We start from the raw sequence: 21,080 nt of genomic DNA on the forward strand, positions 1-21,080 counted from the left end.
AAAAAATGTTTTTTTGGTTCCCCCCACAAAAAAAAAAAAAAAAAAAAAAAACATTACTGTACTAGCTTTTCTTAATTATATTTGAACATTCATTCTTGACCAGTTCGTATTGCAAACACAGTTTGCATGGACAATTGAGCAAGAACTCTTAACAGTGTTGCTATGCGACCCGCCACTGTTTTACTGAAATAAAATTTGTGTTAAACTAAAATGTAACTATTGAGAGAGCAAGATTCATTCAGCTATATTTTGAAAAATGTTTTCTGTTGATAGTTGAGCTGGACGAATCAAATTGTATGTTTTATTGCCTATTTGCCTCTTGATCTTAAAAACAAACAGAAAATGAATAGTCCGTTTTTTAACTAATATTGGTGGATAGTTTGTACTGTATTTAAATTGTAGAGTGACCGATGTACAGTACCTGTCGACTTTGAGCGTCAGCTCAAATCCACCCGAATCCTGAATGGTAAACCATGAATTGGGTTTTCTTCATAAACACCACCGTATGGCGCTAATTCAACAAGCCCTGTACGTGAACAAAAGTCGACTCCCACATCGAGCGCAGGTTTCCAAGCGTCACCTATTTGATACGGGCTTCAAGGGGGACTGTTTGAAAAGCGCCTACACGAAAGGCGACTATCACTGTGGCGTCGATGACGTGTTGTGTTGACAAACGCGGGGACGACGATGTCAACATGCCGTCATCGGCGCTGGTTACATTTCCGTGGGCTACTTGCATTTGTCGTTATGTTTGTAAGTGAAGAGTGCCATGTAAATGTAATCTGCAAATATCTGAAGAGACGACGAAACACGCCGCTTTCCGGGTTGGGCCAAAGTGCTTATCCCCGAATAAAAATCCGTATCCCCTGGCCGCGAACACACACATTGAGTGAAGGCAGCGGGGCATTACTACGTTTGTTTTAATTTAAAGATATGAAGAAATGTAAATGTTTGTGGTTTTGTTTTGTAGTTATATAAACGAGGTTTTACATAAGAGTGGCAGCATTCGTCAGTATTATTCGCTATAATTAAACACGTACCGTAAGCCATTGATTCCCCCGAAATAGGGGGAAATCTGTGTTCGTTTGCATTCGTTATATCGTTTTGCCTTCAAATCGTTTTTAATGACCATCGTGAATTTCACTAATATGAAACTAAGTGACAGGGTACAAATGGGTGCGCTCGAATTCTTCGCAAAACATTTTATCAAGTGTAAATGTGCATAGCGTTCCAGCTCTTTCGGCGGAATTAATTGCTTACAGTACGTGTTAAATTGTGGCGAATAATTCGTTGAATAAAATACGGACAAGTGCGAGCATTTTTTTTTGCAAAGTAGTGTTTCTAAAAATATAAAACAAACACAAACGTGCGTTTTCTTTATTTCTTTGGATGAAAAGAATCGTAGTAGCAATGAGTAATGGCCCACCGTGTAAGAAAGCCCACGTTGTTTTGAGACGGGCAGTTTGTAACTGTTTGAAGCATTGAACGTGTCTATGCGTGTTTGAGATGTCCTCCGGTGTGAGGGTTCATTGAATGACTCGAGTCGAATGTTGAACGCGAGTGACTTTCTTTTGTTTTTCTTTCGGTTCTCTCGAACGATCGATAGCTGCTATGGATCGTGCCATGCATTTTGGCTGGCGACCTGTTCAGGGTTTACCCCATCGACCTGCCGCCAATTAAAAAAAAAACAAAAATAAATATTGTTTGCAAATTACCAGTTTTAAAACATTTGCATTGAAAACTTCGAAAACTAGTAAGTATTTTAACATTTTAGTCACACATGAAGTACATTTTTAAAAACAAAATAAAATGAACAGAAAAAAAATTATTCTCTTACGGTACTACTTACGGTAGTACAAGATCAAATAACACACTGAACTACGAGAAATCGACCCAATCAGGAATAATGAATAAACTAGGGAGAAAAAAAATCCTACATTTAAAAATATTCTTTATATCAAAACCATCCATGCATTCATCCATTCATATTCTAATCCCCCTACCCTCACAAGGGTGTGCTGAAGCCTACCCCAGCTGTCTTCGGGGTACACCCTGATCTGGATGCAGGTCAATTCCAGGGCACACAGAGACATACAACCATCTGTGCTCACACGCACACCAAGGGACAATTCAGAGTGTTCCATTAACATGCTATGCATGTTTTTGGAATGTGGGAGGAAACCTGAGTACCCAGAGAAAACCCATGTAGGTACAGGGAGAATATGTAAACTCCACACAGGACGGCCGGAGTTAAACAGCCTTTGTATTTCGCAGTCTGAATTCCAGAATCGAACCCTGCACCTCTTCACTATGAGTCGGATGTGCTAACCAGTCGACCACATTAAATCTTGTGTGCCAAAATTATTAGCTCCCCTCATGTTAATACTTTTAACAGCCCCCTTTTGCCAACAAAACAGCACCTAATCTCCTAGAATGTTTTACATGATGGGAGAATAGAGAAAAAGGGATCTAAGACCATTCCTCTTTGCACAATCTCTCTAAATCATTCACCGGAGTACTCTCCTCTGTATCTCACTCCCCAGGTTTTCAATGAGGTTGAGGTCTTGGACTGAGATGGCCATGGGAAGAGCTTAATTGTGTGTGTGGTGAACCCTTTCTGGAATTTTCCGTTTGAGAGTAGCCTTCTGCAATCTAAATTGTATTGCATTATTTCAAGACTTCTAACAGACCTTCACCAGGGGTGCCAATAAATTTGGGTTGTTTTTCTGTTCCAGGACCGGTGGTTGGAGACCACTGATGTGAGCAGTGAACAGCCTGCATGCATCCTCTGAACTGTGCCATCCAATCACTTAGTGCCGTAACATATAACTGTACCCTCATCTCCAATAAGAGGCAAATCCACTGGTTGCTTTGGGCTTCCAAACTGGGTGTTCGAGTGAAGTTAAAAGAGTGATAAAATTTGTGTCCCCACAAAAACAAATGATTGATGACTTTACCTTTTGATGCCAAAGACAGTGGAGGTGGTGGGACTCAAACTGGAAAGACCACTGTCACTGGTTGAGCTGGTTAGCATGGGAGGGGTGTGCACCATTAGGTCTTGACCAAGGGGTGACCTTAGAGCACAATCTAGGCTGTCCTGGTCTGGGTCTGAACTGCTTAGGCTCACTTTGGCCCTCTTCTTAGCCGCACTGTTGCGCAACGAACGCAGTGAGTTCCACATCTGTGAGCAAATCATATTGGCAAATATTGACAGGAAGGGGAATGCATGACATTAATTTAAAATACATTACACATCCACAGACTCTATTTACTCAAGACTTTGGGTGTACAGAATTGATCAACAGAATTCAGACAGGTAAATACAAAGGCTGTTTACCTCCTGCACGTCCAGAGGCTCCTCTTCTTGAGTATCCTGTGTTGTGTTAGAGCCCACAGGCCCTAGTTGAAGGTCCCTCTCTAGATACCGATTCTGAGGGCTGCTGCGTGCATTGGGCCTTTGGTCATTGTTATAAAACTGCTCTCCTGAAGGAATGACTGGTGAGATGGAAAGGGATGTCCTGCTGCTGTTCAAGACTCTGCGGAATGACGATGTTGATGAAGAACTTTTTAGGGAGGCACGGATTGGCCGAGGAGAGCATCTGCTAGAGAGGTCCCCTGGTGCAGGTGAGGGCAGAAAATTGATCATTACAAAACCATGATCAGCTAATTTTACATTCAGCTAGCTGACAAGCTAACCCTTGCCTTTGACTGCTGCGTCCCCCCTGGGGCTGGTCTCTCGCTGGTGAGGACTATTCTCTCGCTTGTTGGGCCAGGTGTTGGACATAGAGAGGGACGAGTCGGCATGGCGACGGGATAGTGTTGGCGTGAGCACACCTCCTGGGAGTGCAGCCAATGGATAGGAAGGCAGCAGAAAGGAGCCAGGTGTGGTGTAGTTAGAGGGGAGAGAAAGTGTGCGCTCAACACTGCCATTCCTGGAGAGCATGTGTCCTTTGGATAACCCTGGAAGACACATTTTTTTTCACTTTTGGACATCAAAAAATAGTACAATTTAAAACATTATGATAATGTCTCATTAATAATATAGTGACCAGGCTGTGTCACACCAAAATAGACAATATTAAATAATGACAGAGAAATGAAAAATTCCAATAGAATTACTTCAAAATATACGTATATCTGTTTTTAGATGAGCAGGACAAATAGTATACAGTAATTGATTCTTTAATTGTTAAAATTGATTCGTTAATTTCTGGTATCTCAAACGATGACGTACTTATGGTCACGCAAAACATCACTGATAGCCTCTCATTTAAAGTGAGACATGTGCACGAGGTCCTCGTGCAATACATGCGTATTTGGGCACCGGAGTGTACTGAATTGCACTGCTCCAGCCAATAAAGTTTAAACAGAGTCATTTCCTGTTTGGCCCAGAGTGTCTCTTGCGTGTGACCGGAACTTGCCACATCCAATATGGCCACCACATTGACTCAGTGACCAGGACATTGATGTGGTGGCTGTATTGGATGTTGCTCAACCAGGCTCCTACAACGTCGCTGGTTTTGTCTTCATATTAAACTCAGTCAAGTCACTTCAAATTATTTTGAGAGGAAAACATGGAGCCTGGCAGTGATTTTAAATATGAGGTCAACTTTCAGAATGAAGTTCCACTTCCACTGTTGAACCAAGATAAAAATATATATATCTATATTATTTTGGCAAAGGTTCCTTACCGCTGTCTGACTCAGTGACATTTGTAGTTTTAAAGACGTCAGGGTCTAAGTTGAGGCTTCCGCTTCTTCTGAGCCGTGCTGGAGATATTCTTCTCCTGGATGTTTGGGGTGTCTGTGATTCTGCAGCACCTTTAGACAACATTTTTTTTTTTTAATTCAAAGTATTGCAAAATAGACTGGGGCAACTAACACATGGCTGGAAAAGCAGAGTTGTAAAAGTCAAAAAGTGTGTTGTATTTTATGAATAATTACCATTCATTATATCTGGCAAACTGTCTAGTACGATGGGTTCATTCATTCAGGTTGTGCCTTTCAGCCACTTAATTCTGAGCGCTTTCTTTAACACGTGATCTTGTGACTCCTTTGACTCAACATGCTAATCTAATTCCAAGAGGCTCTTAATATGTACCAGCAAACTGTTACAAGCATTCAACTGTACTTGTTACCTCAGATCAATGTGAGCGTGTGACATAGATGGTTCAGCACTTACTAAAAGTGGATATGTAGGTCGCTGGACTCAATTTCCTGGTGAGCGGAATAACTTCTTCCATGGTCACCTGTTAAAAGACAGAGATGCATTGATTACAAGAGGTGGGTGGTTATTTATTCTATCCACCAGGCTAAACAAAATGATTTTCTGCTACACTGGACATAAAAAGTCTACACACCCCTGTTCAAATGCCAGATTTTTGTCATTAAAATAGAAACAAGCGATTTAAATCATTTGAACCCCCCCCCCCCATTAATGTCATCTAATCTGTTGAACTCAGCTGATTTTTTCTTTTTAGCATAGGAAAGTAAAAAAATAAACAACTAATAGAATTGGTGCACAAAACCTGCCATTTGAAAAAGGGTGTGTTGACTTTTTGTGTCCGCTGAATGTGGAAAGAGTGACGGCATACTTGACATGGTGTCTATTTTTGTAGTTCCATTTCTATGTGAATTGGAATCTGTAAAACCTTAATTTCGACAACTAAAGTACAAACAGAGTAATGAGAGCTTTTTGCATCTGTCAGCTCACTCTTAGTAAAAGGTTGGCGGGGTTTGAGTTGGGTACTGCACTGCCAGCCAGCCTGCTTGCTTGCTTGATAGCACTCCAGCACTTGCATTTTACACCTGAGCTGTAAATAAGCCATGGTGTACAAGTCTAACCTTGTAATATTACCAATTGTATTTGTCGAACACACACTGTCACACACGCACGCACACCCATAAGAGGTGCTCTGCAATCATGGGGTTGCTGGGAAACAGACGCTGCAGTAAACAGAAGGTCTTGAAATGAACATGAACACAACAATACTGGGCAACAGTTCCCAGAACAGAATTAAGTCAATTAACACCGCCGGAAACACACCACCCCCATCCTGATCTCTGAACAGCATGAGTAGAATGTGTCTGATAGCTCTGCTGTTAGTGCTGTTGGGATCCTGGAACTAAAATAAGAAGATGAGTCACCACCAGATGCAGACCTGCCAAGCTATAGAAATTCACTTCCAGAACAATTGATCTATATTTCCATATTTTCAACATTGGGCTGCCAAGACTCGTCTAGTCAAGACGTAGACGATCAAAATCTATTATTATTATTCTATTATTATAGCTATTATTCCAATTTTTTTACTGATATTTTAAGTATTTGCCATGGTATCCTTTCAAGACCGGTACCAAGGTATTTTATGCAGGTATAGTATCAAAGTCAAAATTTTGGTATCGTGACAACACTTTCATCATCATCGTCATCGGCATTTGCTGAGAATACAAGAACATTCAATACTCAAATATACCATTCTGATTCTAAACTCCTCCATACTTCGCAAACTGGATTTGCAAGAACCAGCATAGCATTGTTCCGCATCAGCGACGAATGTCTGGCCCCGAATGCATCGATCATAAATATGTTGATAAAGGAGTGATGTATAACAGCAATTGAGCAGCAAGTAGTGTGACCTCACCTGCTCGGAGCACTTTCCATTGGGGGAGCGGCACTGATGGTTATTTTCAGTCAATGAATAGCTCAACATCTCCCAAGGTAATTTGTTCTTCCCTTTACCTGCGCTGACAATCCTCCTTTGAGAGGGAAGCTCATCGGTGAGTGATCCTAAACTGCCGTAGCCATACAGTCGCTCATATTCTGGCTCAATTCGGTGACTCCTTGCACTGCTAATCCTTCCTCCATTCATCACCCAGTCCAGATCAGCTCCTGAACAACTAGCCTGTGGGGAGCAGCGGAGCCCTGATTTCGGCACAACCAGACCGTACTCCACCACTCCCTCTGGGGAAAGTTTGGGGAGAACGTGTCTTGCACGTCTGGCCTGTACAGCTGCCATAAGCCCCTCAGCGTCCTCTTTGAGCTCAACGTTGTCCACAGCTTTCGTGAGGGGCTGTTTTTTCCCTGTATCGAGGCAGGAGTCAAAAACTGCAAATAGCTCAAGGGCAGCGTGGCGGACCTTCCTTTTGCTGTCTGACAGATAAGGTGCAACTTCCAAACAAAGCTTGGGGATGTTGAACTCTTTTCTGGGATGAGTGAGCATAGCTGCAATAATGATGTTAAGAACATCCTCTCGGACTCTGGAATTCTTGTGTTTCAAATTACAAATAACAAGGTCTAAAACTTGTTGTGGGGCCACAGTTTTCATCATCAGATGAAACATGTTCATGTATTCATTCCTGGCGATGGTACGAGTATCACCAAGAGCCTTGACGGCTACCAAAACTATCTGTTTAATATATTTGTGAATACTTGCATCTAACCTCTGAATAAATAAGTTTAAAACTTGTAAGGTGCCATAAAACACTTTAAAATTACTGTCATCTAAAAGTCTGGGAAGAAAATTGATGAACTCTTCCACACTGTCAGAAGGGACCAATTTCAAGTCCACTTCTGAGAGGATTCGCTTGAGCTCTTCCACTCCATTTGTGCGATTCTGGTAATTCTTGGCATCCAGAAGTTGCTGGTGTAACTCCTGGGAGATTATTCCACAAATCATTATTGGTGATCTGACAGATGTGGTCAAACATGAGAAGAATCAAGCGCAATCTTAAGAGGATGATAATATTCCTCTTCATTCCCGTTGGCTTTCATCCTGAGTGGTTGATGATGGGAAGCCAGCCACTTAACTGCGGAGAGAACAAAGAAATCAGCAATGACACAGGATTTGGATTTGCGTCATCAAATTGAATAAGCATAAGTAGATGGCCAAGAAATGCATATTATTCCATCCATCCATTCTCTATTCCAGTTATCCTCGTTAGCGTTGCAGGACCGAGAGACTGCTTATAATTGGTCGCCAGTTAATCGCAGGTAACAGACGCAATCAATCATTTGCACTCACATATACACCTTGGTATCTCACAGAGCAACCAATGCTTGCCACAGCACTGATTGTTGAATTGGCCAACAACCCTCAGAAATGTTTGGGAACCTTTGGGAATGTTTGCAAACGCCTGGAGTAGCAGGCAAATCTATGGACCCAATCCAAATTAAAAGCTGCTCAAACCTTCCCCAGTATTCAGTTTTTGGCTGTCCAGTGTTGAAGATGGATTTCAATAATGTGGAAGTTAATTTCTGCGGGTCTGCAGCATCTTCCAAAATTGAAGGGAGTTCTTCCTCGGCATGTACATCCACCTCCCCAATACCCACTGAGGGGTCATTGCCTTCCCCTTTGTGCCTTGTTTCCTGCCGGCCAATGTGGAGAATGGGTACAGATATCTCACTGGCAAATGCATGTGATTGCTTGCGCATGAATGGGTGAACACATATTGAACCATTGTCATATGGTTGCTCGCATTGGTGAATAAAAAACAACTTTGGCGACACACAACTGTTGACAAGTGCTTCTGACTGTTTTGCAAAACGACTTTCTCAGCAAAACGATGAATCAGGACACGATGCACCTTAACGTGGGCAACCAACCACTTGTGGCTGGTTGCCACTCACCAACATGGCTCAGAACAACGTGCCCCGATGTACATAATTCCCTTCTAATGTAACATGCCAATGTATTAAGTAATAGAAATATCGACCGCAGCAGCCCATGCACTGAAACATGAACGGTGCCTTCAGTGGACTTCTAACAACCGACCGCCTACGCCATGCTGAAGAAGACACAAACTCGATATATCGAGTCGTTGCTGGTGTTTATATCATTGGGTTCACTGTGCTAAGCTAGCTCGCTACTCGGTTAAATAATGCTGACTGATTCTGGCAAGCAAAGTTCAAGCAAAGCAATAAGAAAACAAACCTTGTAATGTCTCACGGTTCTTAGACTTCGACAGCGCTACGTCGAGACTATTAGACGTTACGTCGTCCGCGTTCCCATGTCCGGCTGCGGAGCGGGCTGTTTATTCTCCAAACGTGAACATTTTGGTTCTGTTTAGTTGGTGTATGAAGTGTTGAACGTTCGGAAGCTACAGAGGTATTTTGATCGACGGGAACCCACGCACACACACTTCGCACGAACATTCACACACATGCACACGTACATACACGCGCACAGCCGCACACACCGAAGCACTGGGAGGCAAAATGGCGTATCCAGGTCGCAAACTGAGCGCTTCCATGGTGACGCGTGCTGCGGGTTCGTGCACCCACTACCGCCGCCACACGGCCGCACGCGCACGTCGTTGGGAAGTGAAATATGCGAAGCATCTTTTTTTGCAAGTTTTACTCCCATTTTCAATACAAAACATGAAAGAAGAGAATACAACTTGTTAAAAATACAATGAGGGGACCTGCAAAGATTTTGAATCTTGAGATTTATTATCAAGTAAAAGGTGAAAATTTGAGAAAATGTTCCTGTTTCCGGATCTATATGAAGCACTTCAAAACCTTCTTAATGTTATTGTGTAACAAGTTCTATACTCAATTTTTTCAAAAATTATTGTTTTTGTATGGTACATTCTTTTAGATGTTTTAGTAAACTCCATTTTATTTCTTTGCTTTGCTTTTAAATATCTTAAATTCTTTTGCCTTTACATGTAGGCTTTAACTATTCCATGTGAAGCACATTGAGTTCCCTTGTGTATGACATTTTCTAGAAAAATGAATCTGCCTCACCTTGTCTTACATTAACACAAAAAAATGGATCATTTAAATGGTCAGTGGGCCTGATTTTAAAAAATAGAGCGGGAAGTATGTGGCACCCAAGCCATATGTTGCCCACCCCTGCTTGACACAGAAAACATTTCTTCCCTTTAACATCGATAATATTACTGCAGTTTAATTGAATTGCAAATGCTACTGTGCATTCACCATTCACTATTATTAAAAAAAATGCTGAACTAGTACTATTACTCTCATTAGTACTCGTAGTCCCTGCAATTGGCTGGCAACCAGTTCAGGGCGTACCCCACCTAACCACTCCAAGTCAGCTGGGATAGGCTCCAGCACGCCCGCAACTGTAATGAGGAAAAGAATAGAAAATTGATGGATGGATGGAGTACTGATAATTAAGATGGGGTATTGATAATTATAAACCTTTTCAGGGTTCAGTTTTATTTGTTGTATTATTTTTACAATACAGTACATACAATTGCTTTATCCACATCCTGATATTGAAATAAAACAGTTTCCTTTTTTTAAATTCGTAATCTTTACTCATATATTGTAATTACTGTACTGTTCTATACTTTTATTTTGAAATGAGTAGCAGGGGTGTGCTGTTAATTTGAAAGTAGCGGAAGTGGTGTGCTGTTTACTCGCTCATTTATAATAAGGACTCATTGGTACCGTTGTGGCTAGCCTGGCAGTAGGTTGTTTTTCCTTGATAGCCGCCCGGGGTTCCCACTCGTCACTGCTGAACTCCGTCACTGCAAAATCGATCACCGCAGCGGTTCATCAGACGCACAGTAAGTTCCAGGTTTGTTTTAGTTTTGTCGCGACGCAACGCAACATGACTTATCAGCGGACACCTTACCAAACCGTTATGTTTTGTGTCTCTGTCAGCCATGTTACTTTATATCAATCAATGATGCAGCTAGTAACCGTGTTTATTTTTAGCAGCTATTTTTTGCAGTGCCACCGCGATAAAATAGACGTAGTGTTTTTTTCCTTGTAATGTTATGTTTTTGACAATTTGGTGTTGTAATGTAAATGCTAACATGCTGCTGTCAGAAACGTGTTAGTGCTAAATTTAGCGGTGTTTGGGTTGACTGTGCTAGCTAGCGATCGAGCTGATCTGACGCTAGGAAGGAGCTAGCACGGATTGAACATGTCATTACTATGCAATTATATCGCAAACCCCGTAGAAGCACTTTTCAATGAACAACTACTCTTTCGTTTGTGACAGAATGTCACACACGCGCTGCAGCGTAAGACGTTAAAAAAAAACATAAAAACGTTCCCTGCCATTAGGATTGATTAAAAATTCGGTCACGCTTCCCCAAAACCGAATAACTGCTCCGAGGGATGGCAGAATTTCACCAGTACAGTATAGCTATCGACCCCCGAAACCCTTTCCTTTAATGCATGCCATGTATAGGGAGGGGTATGCGATAGGAGCTAAAAAAATATTTCGATAGTTTTAAAACTCGACGACGATAATTTTAGTAAATACTGCAAATTTGCACTTGCTGCACAGAACAGTTATGGAGCGACACCGTTTGTGAACAACAGCTCTTGTTTATATGTAAATAGCTTCATACAAAACATCGCACAGTAATCTTCTATTGTAATGTTTTTCAACGAAGAACTTCAAATAATGTTCACGTTAAAAGTGTGTATATATATATACATATATATATATATATATATATATATATATATATATATATATATATATATATATATATATATATATATATATATATATATATATATATATATATATATATATATATATATATATATATATATATATATATATATATATATATATATATATATATATATATATATATATATATATATATATATATATATATATATATATATATATATATATATATATATATATATATATATATATATATATATATATATATATATATATATATATATATATATATATATATATATATATATATATATATATATATATATATATATATATATATATATATGTATATGTGTGTATATACATACATACATACACACACACACACACACACACACATGCATGTACTGTATATGTACCCAAACAGTCTATATTTGTTACTATAAAACAAATAGTACTGTAGTACTTGAGACAAACTCTCAACCTGACACTCATTAATGTGCTTCTGCTTTCAGATGGACCAACAGGACCAGTCCTATATGTTTGCCAGTCTCACGCGGCCTCATTCTGAACAACTGCTGCAAGGCCTCCAGCTCTTGCGGCAGGATCATGAACTATGTGACATTGTGCTCCGGGTGGGTGACGCCAAGATCCATGCCCACAAAGTAGTACTGGCCAGCATCAGTCCCTACTTCAAGGCTATGTTCACAGGTAACCTGTCAGAAAAGGAGACAGCTGAGGTTGAATTCCAGTGTATTGATGAGACTGCCTTGCAGGTAAGATGGCAGCCAGTTAATATCAAATAAATCAGTTGACTTTTCTACCATTTTTTTCCTTGTGTCTCTTTTTGTCCCTTCGTGTAGGCCATCGTAGAGTATGCTTACACTGGCACAGTGTTCATCTCCCAGGAAACGGTGGAATCTTTGCTCCCGGCAGCCAACTTACTCCAGGTCAAGCTCGTACTAAAGGAGTGTTGCTCCTTCCTGGAGAGCCAGCTGGATGCTGGGAACTGTATCGGAATCTCTCGCTTTGCAGAGACGTATGGCTGTCATGATCTGTGCCTGGCTGCAACAAAGTTCATCTGTGAGAATTTTGAGGAAGTCTGTCAGACTGAAGAGTTTTTTGAACTGACGAGGGCAGAGTTGGATGAAATTGTGTCCAACGATTGCCTTAAGGTGGTAACGGAAGAGACTGTATTTTACGCCTTGGAGTCGTGGATTAAATATGATGTAACGGAACGACAGCAGCATTTGGCTCAGTTGCTGCACTGCGTACGCCTTCCACTCCTCAGCGTCAAATTTCTCACTCGTTTATATGAAGCCAACCATCTCATACGAGATGACCACGCATGCAAGCATTTGCTTAATGAGGCGCTCAAATATCATTTTATGCCTGAGCATAGACTCTCCTATCAGACTGTGTTGTCTGCAAGACCAAGGTGTGCCCCAAAGGTGCTGCTGGCAGTAGGAGGCAAGGCTGGACTATTCGCCACATTAGAAAGGTAATCATGGATTAGTAACAGATGCATTTTCTTCACTGTTTAATGTTAGCAGTATAGCTAACGTGTAATTGGCTTTTCTCTTGCAGCATGGAGATGTATTTCCCTCAGACCGATTCATGGATAGGACTCGCACCTCTCAGTGTTCCAAGATATGAGTTTGGTGTGGCAGTGCTTGACCACAAGGTGTACGTGGTGGGAGGCATTGCCACACACATGAGACAGGGCATTAGTTATAGGAGGCACGAAAGCACAGTGGAGAGCTGGGACCCTGAAAGTAACACCTGGTCTTCGGTAGAGCATATGGCTGAGTGTCGCAGCACACTTGGGGTGGTGGTCCTGGCTGGAGAGCTGTATGCACTGGGGGGCTATGATGGCCAATATTACCTCCAGTCAGGAGAAAAGTACATCCCCAAATTGAAGGAGTGGCAGCCTGTGGCACCAATGACCAAGTCCCGCAGCTGCTTTGCCACCGCTGTACTGGATGGCATGGTTTATGCCATTGGAGGATATGGACCGGCTCATATGAACAGGTACTTTTCATTTAGTTGTGAAATATACAAGTATGGGGTGGCACAGTGAACGACTGGTTAGCGTAGCTACCTCACAGATCTGAGGTTGGGGGCTCAAATCCATGCTTGCTGCATGTTCTCCATGTGCTTGCACTGCTTTTCTCCCAGTACTACAAATTCCTCTTTTTTTTCCCAAAAGTATGGATGTTATGTACATTGAAGACTTCAAAATGGTTGTTGATCTATTTCAGGGGTCACCAACGTGGTGGGCACCAGGCAGCCCGCGGGCCTGTTCAAATCATAGTTCACCGGCGATGCGACATTATGGTTTCCTATGAATGTTGTAGAAGTGATAATCTAAAAACGTGAACACTGCCAGCGATTTATTGAGATAAAGTGTTGCATATTGATATTCGTCTATTTCTTAATTATGAGAAATAATCATTATGAGCAGTGTCTCCACATAAATTAATATAATTCATTATTAATAATACCATATAATAATATAATTAAAAGCATAAATTAATATAAGTCATTATTAATAATACCATATAATAATATTATTAAAAGACATTTGAGCAAATGTGTGTATCAAACTGGTAGCCCTTTGCATTAATCTGTACCCAAGAATTAGCACTCTGCTTCAGAATGGCCGTTGTCGCCTGGTCTAAAACATATTTGCAAATACACACCTGATTTGAGCCCATACGTCCCTGCTCCGGCTTAAACATTTGTCCTCCACAATCAAGGCTCTTATGATCAAAAGAAGGTCAAGTGCAATCAGATCAGATGAGATTGGACTGCATGATTCTGATTTCCGTAAATAGTGGCCTCCACTTTAATAAGACCCCATGCCCCAATTAATTGCCGGGTGCGCTACTTGGCCACTTGAATAAATTAAATAAAGGGCACAGCTCAAATAGTCTCAACTTGGTTGGGTAATTACTTCTATAAATTTAAACAGTTTTCCTCTCATTGGACATTTTAATTGCCTTAATCTGTGGATGTGCACCAAAATTTCAAACCAGTGGATGAATGCATATCCATCATATGAAATTCAAGTTGCTTTCTTGAAGCCACGAAGTCACACTAACAAACATTCTTTCTCTGAAGAGTTTGGTAGTTTTTTATTTATTTATTTTTTTAAATATGGAAGTCAATGCTCAGGATGTCATGTATTGCTGAGAAAATGTCCGGGGCGGGGGCTTGTTTATGAGTGAAATCAAAAGTGAAGTGGAGGCTGAAGTTTCATTGAGTGCCGTTGCTGTGGCTCTCTGGTAAGCACCGTCTCTCTTGCTCGTTTCCTTGACTCCCGAAAGCCTTCAGGACTTTGTGTTTGGACAGAGATTCTCTGAGGACTGATGCTTTTTTTCCGCTCTTTCTCCCAGTGCCTTTTGTTCACTCGCCACATGCAAAACAATCCCAGATTGCCAATGTTCCAGCGTGTCTTTTGGGGATTTATTTCATCGATTTGTACAGCGCCAAATTTATGTTGTATGGGACGTACTGATGTTATGCTTGTTTTGTTTGGGTGTAACCGATGCTGGTACACGTTAAACAAAAGCACACAGAGTAAAGCCCTCTGCCAAGGGCGAACAGAAATTCCTGGTCGTGGTAGTTCACTCCTTTCTATCTTAACCGTGATTGACTAGTAAATGTTAACTACGCCTCTCCTTCACACAGTGTGGAGCGGTACGACCCTAGCAAAGATGCCTGGGAAATGGTAGCCCCCATGGCAGACAAGAGGATCAATTTTGGCGTTGGCGTCATGCTTGGCTTCATATTTGTGGTGGGGGGACACAATGGAGTCTCTCACCTCTCCAGCATCGAGAGGTATGATTCACACCAGAACCAGTGGACGGCCTGTCGACCAATGAATGATCCGCGCACCGGTGAGTGAAATCATACAGGAGTTGAAAATGTCGTTTGGTATGTTTTCAAGTGGTCAATTTCTATTTGGACAATTGCTAGGTTCTCTCCAGAAAACAACTAAGACATACTAGTGAAAGAAAGTTAGACTACATTTATTTAACACATGACGTTACCTTACATGAGCATGCTTTTCTGAAGAAATTTCTTTTCAATTTTGTATGAATGGATGCTTCCACTGAGGGAATGAGAGGGATCCATTGGATCTGCAGGTGTGTGTGTATTAATTAATTTTATAATAGTACCCGTTACTTGAGATCTCAACATTGCTCACATAGGGTATCTCTTGACACCATGATTAAGCCATGCCATTTAGTATTATAACCTCAGCGTTTTGTTGAACAACTTTTTGGACCCACATTCCAGTATTTTAAACTAGTGATTCTCAACGAGGGTGCTGTGACAAAATAGTGTGCCGTAATAGATCGCCATAGGTGACCCCGGAAATTATACAATTCCACTTAATTTGTCTGAAAAATAATGTATTCACTTCAATCATGTCTTTGATCACCTATCCATGCCAGTGACGTGTAGTGACAGACGGCACAATGAACTGCTTTTCTATTAAATGGCAGAAAAGGTAACCCCGTGTATCCACCCGTTGCCATTTATACAACAGGATAAGTCATTGCTTCCAGTGAGTATGTCGGTGTTGTGTTGAATTAAACAGGTGTAGGATTCACAATGAGTATGTCATTTTGGGAGCAAATTGTGACACATTGATCATCATTTCAGTATCCACACATTTTGTCGCATTTTTGTTTGGTGGTGTGATTTGAGATGGCCTAACGTCAAATATGTCCTGCTAAAGATTTCCGCAGTTGTTTCATTTCACTTTGATGGGTGGGCAAGTACTCTGAAGATCCAACTATTTTGTATCCAAGCAAATAAAAGGACATTTTCCATGATATTTCTGGGGATAAAATATCAACCTGTGGGATATCATAATATCTCCAGCAGTTTCAAAGCTGCGATATAAGTTTGTCCTCAACTTCGAGGCCGTAGCCAATTAAATAACTGAGTATGTGATAATTACCTTAAGATTTTTAAGTAAACATGCATTGAATTGCACCCACTGATATCCTTGTGTCTTGCAGGTGTGGGTTCTGCCATAGTGGACAATTACCTCTATGTTGTGGGAGGTCACTCAGGATCATCTTACCTGAACACTGTCCAACGCTATGATCCCATCTCAGACAGCTGGTTGGACTCCAGCGGCATGATTTATTGCCGCTGTAACTTTGGTCTGACTTCCCTTTGACCCATGGCCCAGCCAGCGAGCACCTAATGAGTCAACTTGAACACAAAGATGCCCCCCAAAAACAAACAAAAAAAAAAAGTCACTGAATCTTTTTCCGCCCCCACATCTTTTTCATTGTCCAGGTGCGAAGGATTGCCAAACACCAGCATGAGCAGCAAAGGACAAGAAGCCTGCTGGCTGGGTGGCTGGATGGATAGATCGATGTGATAGGCTAGCTTGCTGGCTGATCAGTGGGCCATTGGGGGGTTTGTCTACAGATAAGATGGAGCCCTGCCCTCTTGTGCTGCTGCGACGGCCATGAGGACACATCTGCTCTGTCTGCTGGACCACAATGAAGACTAGGAGCCATTTCTCAGAGGATTACGAGGAAAAATTGTCCGTTTTGTTTCAAAATTCCTGTACTTTAGCAAACCTTTTTCCCCCCTTCTTAGCCACTGATCAGTTCAATCTTTTTTTCCTAATTTCCCCTGCTGCAACAAGGACCATGTGTTCGACTGCTGCAGAACAGTCGTTTGTGTAGTCATGAATGTTTGTTGGCTACGTACATGTGTGTCCGTGTGTGTGTCCGTGTGTATGCTTAAGGGGTATCTGCATGTTGGATAGGATTGTTTTTGGTCTAGCGTCTGCACGCAGAACTCATGCTCGTGCTTGCTGACACGAGGTTCTGCATCAGAATATGTGCTTCACAAAAATAGGAATTTAACTCTTTCTATTTTCTCAACAAGGGCTGCGTTTCTCTCACGTGTAAATAGTCTAAATTAAATATATAGATATGAATATATCCTGAGTGCATTGCCTGTAAATGTTTTACCACACTGGGTCACTTGTGTGTATGCGTGTGCAGAGGTGTTATGTGTCTCCATTCTCTGTAACCTCCCTTGCATCTTTATAGGCACGTTGTGCTCGTGCTTCTCTTCCTTTTGTTGAACCTGACCCTCTGTGCATCCTTTGGTCTGCCTGCAATGCCAACTGGTGCTATATTTAGGATTCAATGCGGGTCTGTGTTTGCCTCGCACAACTGGGTCAATCTCTGTCTGCTCCTTATAACGGTCTTAGGTGTTCATCTTTTAAAGCACATGCACCCACCCATACAAAGAGCACTCAAAATTAATCCCACCCATTCCCACTCGTTTTTTTTTTTTTTCAGACAGCAGTCACTCCAAAGAAGACGCTTAGTCATGTTATCCCACCCGCAGGTTAAAATGCATTCCCCATTCAAACAAGACTTTGGTCACAAATCCTGCAACACTCCAAAGCATCTTTCCTTCCCTAAATTGCAGCCGTCATTCCATGCCACAAATTCAAAGTGTTTTTTTTTTTTTTTTTCCTTTATCGTGGCATTACATCCCGTCATGCTGTCAAACAGCTGTGTGAAGGTGTCTTCACCCACCGTCAGGCCCAGCAAAATAATGGAAGTGTTGTTTATATTTAAGACAAACTTTGAACACTTTGTTTGCAAGGTCCAAGTTGCACTTAACTCCCCACTCCCCCCACCTCTCCCCCAAACAAGAAACAACAACTTGATTTCATATTGTAAGATGTGCATATATGCATTTAGTATAATGGCATTTACATTGTGCCATAAGAAAAAAATTTTACGTTTTGCGTCTTTTAAAAGCCAAGGCAATCTTGTTATTGCTGTTGAGGAGCATGTGTTGATTCGACATTTGTGGCTGTTAAAGTCGGATCAAATGCCACTTAAAGATGTAAGCCTCATTTTGATGTGCATGCTTGTTCATTCCATTCATGTTTTCTTTTAAGGTACAGGTAGATTCAAACACACTATTTCAGGTACAGTATACAAGAATAGCAACTTTTTTTTTTGTTGTTGTTGTTCTTTTTGCATAGTCGTTACATTTCACAAGCCAGGAGATGCACTCTTCCACATAGCCCTTGATGTGGTAAATTACTGTAAACCATTTTCCTAACTATTATCATGCGAGAGGTTTGAATTAGGTCCACTGCAAGTTTCATAAGGGTTGATGTAGTTTGAAAATACTTTTCTTTGAATTTTCAAACATGTTATAATTTAGAAAGAGATAAATCGATACTTGATTCATGATTTATATTCTTGTTTCATGTCCTGTAACCTTGTTTTGTCAACTTTTTTTGTTTTTGTCAACTTCCTTCCAGAATGGCCAGCACAAATTACGCAGGCGTAATTATGAGCTGACACCATAATGTCTGTTAAACATATATTTTTTTGTTTTTTATTTTTTTAAATAAATGTACGCAAACTGCGTTTGGAATGAGGCTGAGAGTAAATCTGCAAACGTGAATCTGCAAAAAGTAAAAGGATGTTCAACCTGAGTTTGTACACTTGTGGCCTAACTAATGTCATTGCCACCGCTCTCACCAAAGTGCTTGTTCAAAGAAATCTGATGGACGACCACTCGTATGTTTGTGTTTGAAAGGAAATCCCTTTGAAACTGATGTCAATGTTAGCCAAATGACCACTCTGCTTCTTTTTGTCAATGTCCCATCGTGTGACTGGGGGTGATGATGTTGAACTTCACTCTCCTGTGGATTGAAACTGGAAATACAAGCTATTCTTAGCAACAGTAGCCTTCCACTTTTGATTGAAATCCATTTTACATACATTGTAGTCAGTCTGTGAGGTGCAGTTGTTCCCAGTTTTAAAATAAATGCCTGCCTTAAAAGGTACAGTCTGCTTTTCTCATACCTGTCAGTAGAATGCAGACATCGACAAATACCATGTATCCCATTTTTTTTAAAATGAACGTCACATTTGGCAAACTGCAGCTAAAATACTTGAAATGGTCCAGGGAAAGCAGTTATAAGACTCCAAATCGCTGGCGTCGGACAGAAACAGGAGATGTCAACATTTAGTCAATTTAATATTGTTTTTTGCAAATCTACATTATTGGTCAGTTGAGATGCGTGTATGCTGTTTTTTTCTAATTATTGACCAATCTGAAATGTTGAAAATTGATTTCTTTATTTGACAAAGCAGTGTTAATGGCTGAGCAAACATGCTCTTTTTTTTGGAGGGGGGTCTCCTGAAAACTGATGATTATCAATGGGAAGAATTCCACCAGACAGTCATAGTCCTGATATAAGAAAGGATAATTTGAAAAAAAAAGAATAAAAACGTTTTTCTTTTTTTTGTAAGAAATGCCTGACAAAATATTTCATAAAGCATCCAAATGGTGTAAATTCTTTACGAATTTGCTAACAGCATGCAGTCCCAAATCTAAAATTACTCACAAATCTTTAGCAAAGCTATAGATTTACATTCAGTAGCAACTTCAATATATTTCCTGAATCTAATTTGACAGGAAATTGTGTTTATAATGCGCATTTGATAGTATTGCCATTTCTTAATATTTGATGAAGTATATTGCAACTATGATACCATTCATGCCAAGTAAGAGGTTTTGCACATAATTTTGTTGGCATCCTTAAAGCCGACAAGGGAGTAATAATTATATTATTACTGTGTGTGAGTCATTAAAGGATTTCAAAAAGCAATTTGGGACGGCTGTTGCTAATTTAAATGTGCAAGACTGGTCGATTCACGTGGATGCAGCAGAACCTCTGGTGATTGGTCGAGCAGGATCAGACGTCAATTCTCCTCTTTTGAAGAGAGTGCCGCCCTCTACTGTGACCTTACAAGATTGCCACATATTATGAAGGTAATCTTTTTTTTTCTAAGTGGCAAAAGTGTTGTATCTTCAAGTTTTTCTCGATTGCGCAGGCACATTTCCCAGAAGCTGCTCTCCTTCAAACCAAACACCTGTGCATTTAGCACTTGTTCATGGGGAAAAAAAAGAAAAAGTTACCCCCAAAGTCTTTTGCATTTAGTGCTCTTTGTTAGTGACATTGTAATATTCGTCTCACCCAAGTTTTCGCTGAGAGGCAACTTGGGTGAGACGAATTGGACCACAGCTAAGTGAATAGGGTCACAATGAGGAATCTCACGGGGACTTTCTGTTGAATGTCATTGTTGAGATATAGTTGTTAGGGTGACGAATTCTTAAATGCATGATAATAATGATAAGATACTTTTGGAGCTGCATATACACGCAGTCCCGAGGAATGTTTTCTGTTAAATTAGAAGGTTGGGAGTACTACTTTATAAAAACTACACAGTTCTAAAGTTACAGTAAAGAGTAAAGTACATTTTCTTCTCTTTTATGTGCAACCTTGAACTTTGACCGCCTTCACAACATCTACTCTCGATTTCTCTCTGTATTCCTGTATTAAAAAAAATGACTCAATGTCATTACCCCTTGTCATGTTATCGAGGACTTTGTAATAAAGTAGGATGCTAAAGCACTGGAGCACAGGCAAAATTACTTGATATAATTTTTTTTTTTTTTTAACATAGATATTGCTCGGATCAATCCCACAATTTTGCACCATATTGCTGATACTGTACAAGCCTGACCGTGAAGACACGCCCCATTTTAAGGCACCAATGGTTGTTCAAACCAAATTGAGGGATTTTAATTG

The 21,080-nt window shown here is 40.7% G+C and overlaps 2 protein-coding genes across 4 annotated transcripts in view; one reads left to right on the forward strand and one right to left on the reverse strand.

The window, feature by feature from the left end:
* togaram1 (TOG array regulator of axonemal microtubules 1) overlaps nt 1–9,232 on the reverse strand; it is a 16,505-nt gene extending 7,273 nt beyond the window's left edge. For 2 of the 3 annotated variants that reach the window (XM_019887243.1, XM_019887241.1), the window contains exons 1-7: nt 8,933–9,232; nt 6,644–7,808; nt 5,182–5,248; nt 4,692–4,820; nt 3,703–3,960; nt 3,338–3,615; nt 2,958–3,181 (exon numbers count right to left, since the gene is read on the reverse strand). In XM_019887243.1, the coding sequence (XP_019742802.1) occupies nt 2,958–3,181; nt 3,338–3,615; nt 3,703–3,960; nt 4,692–4,820; nt 5,182–5,248; nt 6,644–7,678 (1,991 nt within the window). In that variant the 5' untranslated portion in view covers nt 7,679–7,808; nt 8,933–9,232. The remainder of the gene's footprint in view (nt 1–2,957; nt 3,182–3,337; nt 3,616–3,702; nt 3,961–4,691; nt 4,821–5,181; nt 5,249–6,643; nt 7,809–8,932) is intronic. The other variant, XM_019887242.1, reaches the window with a different exon arrangement.
* A 1,165-nt stretch (nt 9,233–10,397) lies between these two features.
* klhl28 (kelch like family member 28) lies at nt 10,398–19,268 on the forward strand. The gene is made up of 6 exons (XM_019887267.1): nt 10,398–10,538; nt 11,920–12,180; nt 12,268–12,905; nt 12,992–13,435; nt 15,098–15,306; nt 16,441–19,268. The coding sequence occupies exons 2-6, from the start codon at nt 11,920–11,922 to the stop codon at nt 16,602–16,604; spliced, it is 1,716 nt and encodes a 571-aa protein (XP_019742826.1). The 5' UTR covers nt 10,398–10,538; the 3' UTR covers nt 16,605–19,268.
* Nucleotides 19,269–21,080: the final 1,812 nt, after the last annotated feature.

This window comes from Hippocampus comes, unplaced genomic scaffold, assembly GCF_001891065.2.
Source record: "Hippocampus comes isolate QL1 unplaced genomic scaffold, H_comes_QL1_v1.1 scaffold176, whole genome shotgun sequence".
Lineage (NCBI taxonomy): Eukaryota > Metazoa > Chordata > Actinopteri > Syngnathiformes > Syngnathidae > Hippocampus > Hippocampus comes.

Excerpts from the sequence above, each read along its gene's own strand:
- klhl28 (XM_019887267.1), top strand. The coding sequence starts at position 11,920 with ATGGACCAACAGGACCAGTCCTATATGTTTGCCAGTCTCACGCGGCCT. Across the intron at positions 12,181-12,267 it reads TTGATGAGACTGCCTTGCAG|GCCATCGTAGAGTATGCTTA; the intron begins GTAAGATGGCAG and ends CCCTTCGTGTAG. Across the intron at positions 13,436-15,097 it reads GGACCGGCTCATATGAACAG|TGTGGAGCGGTACGACCCTA; the intron begins GTACTTTTCATT and ends TCCTTCACACAG.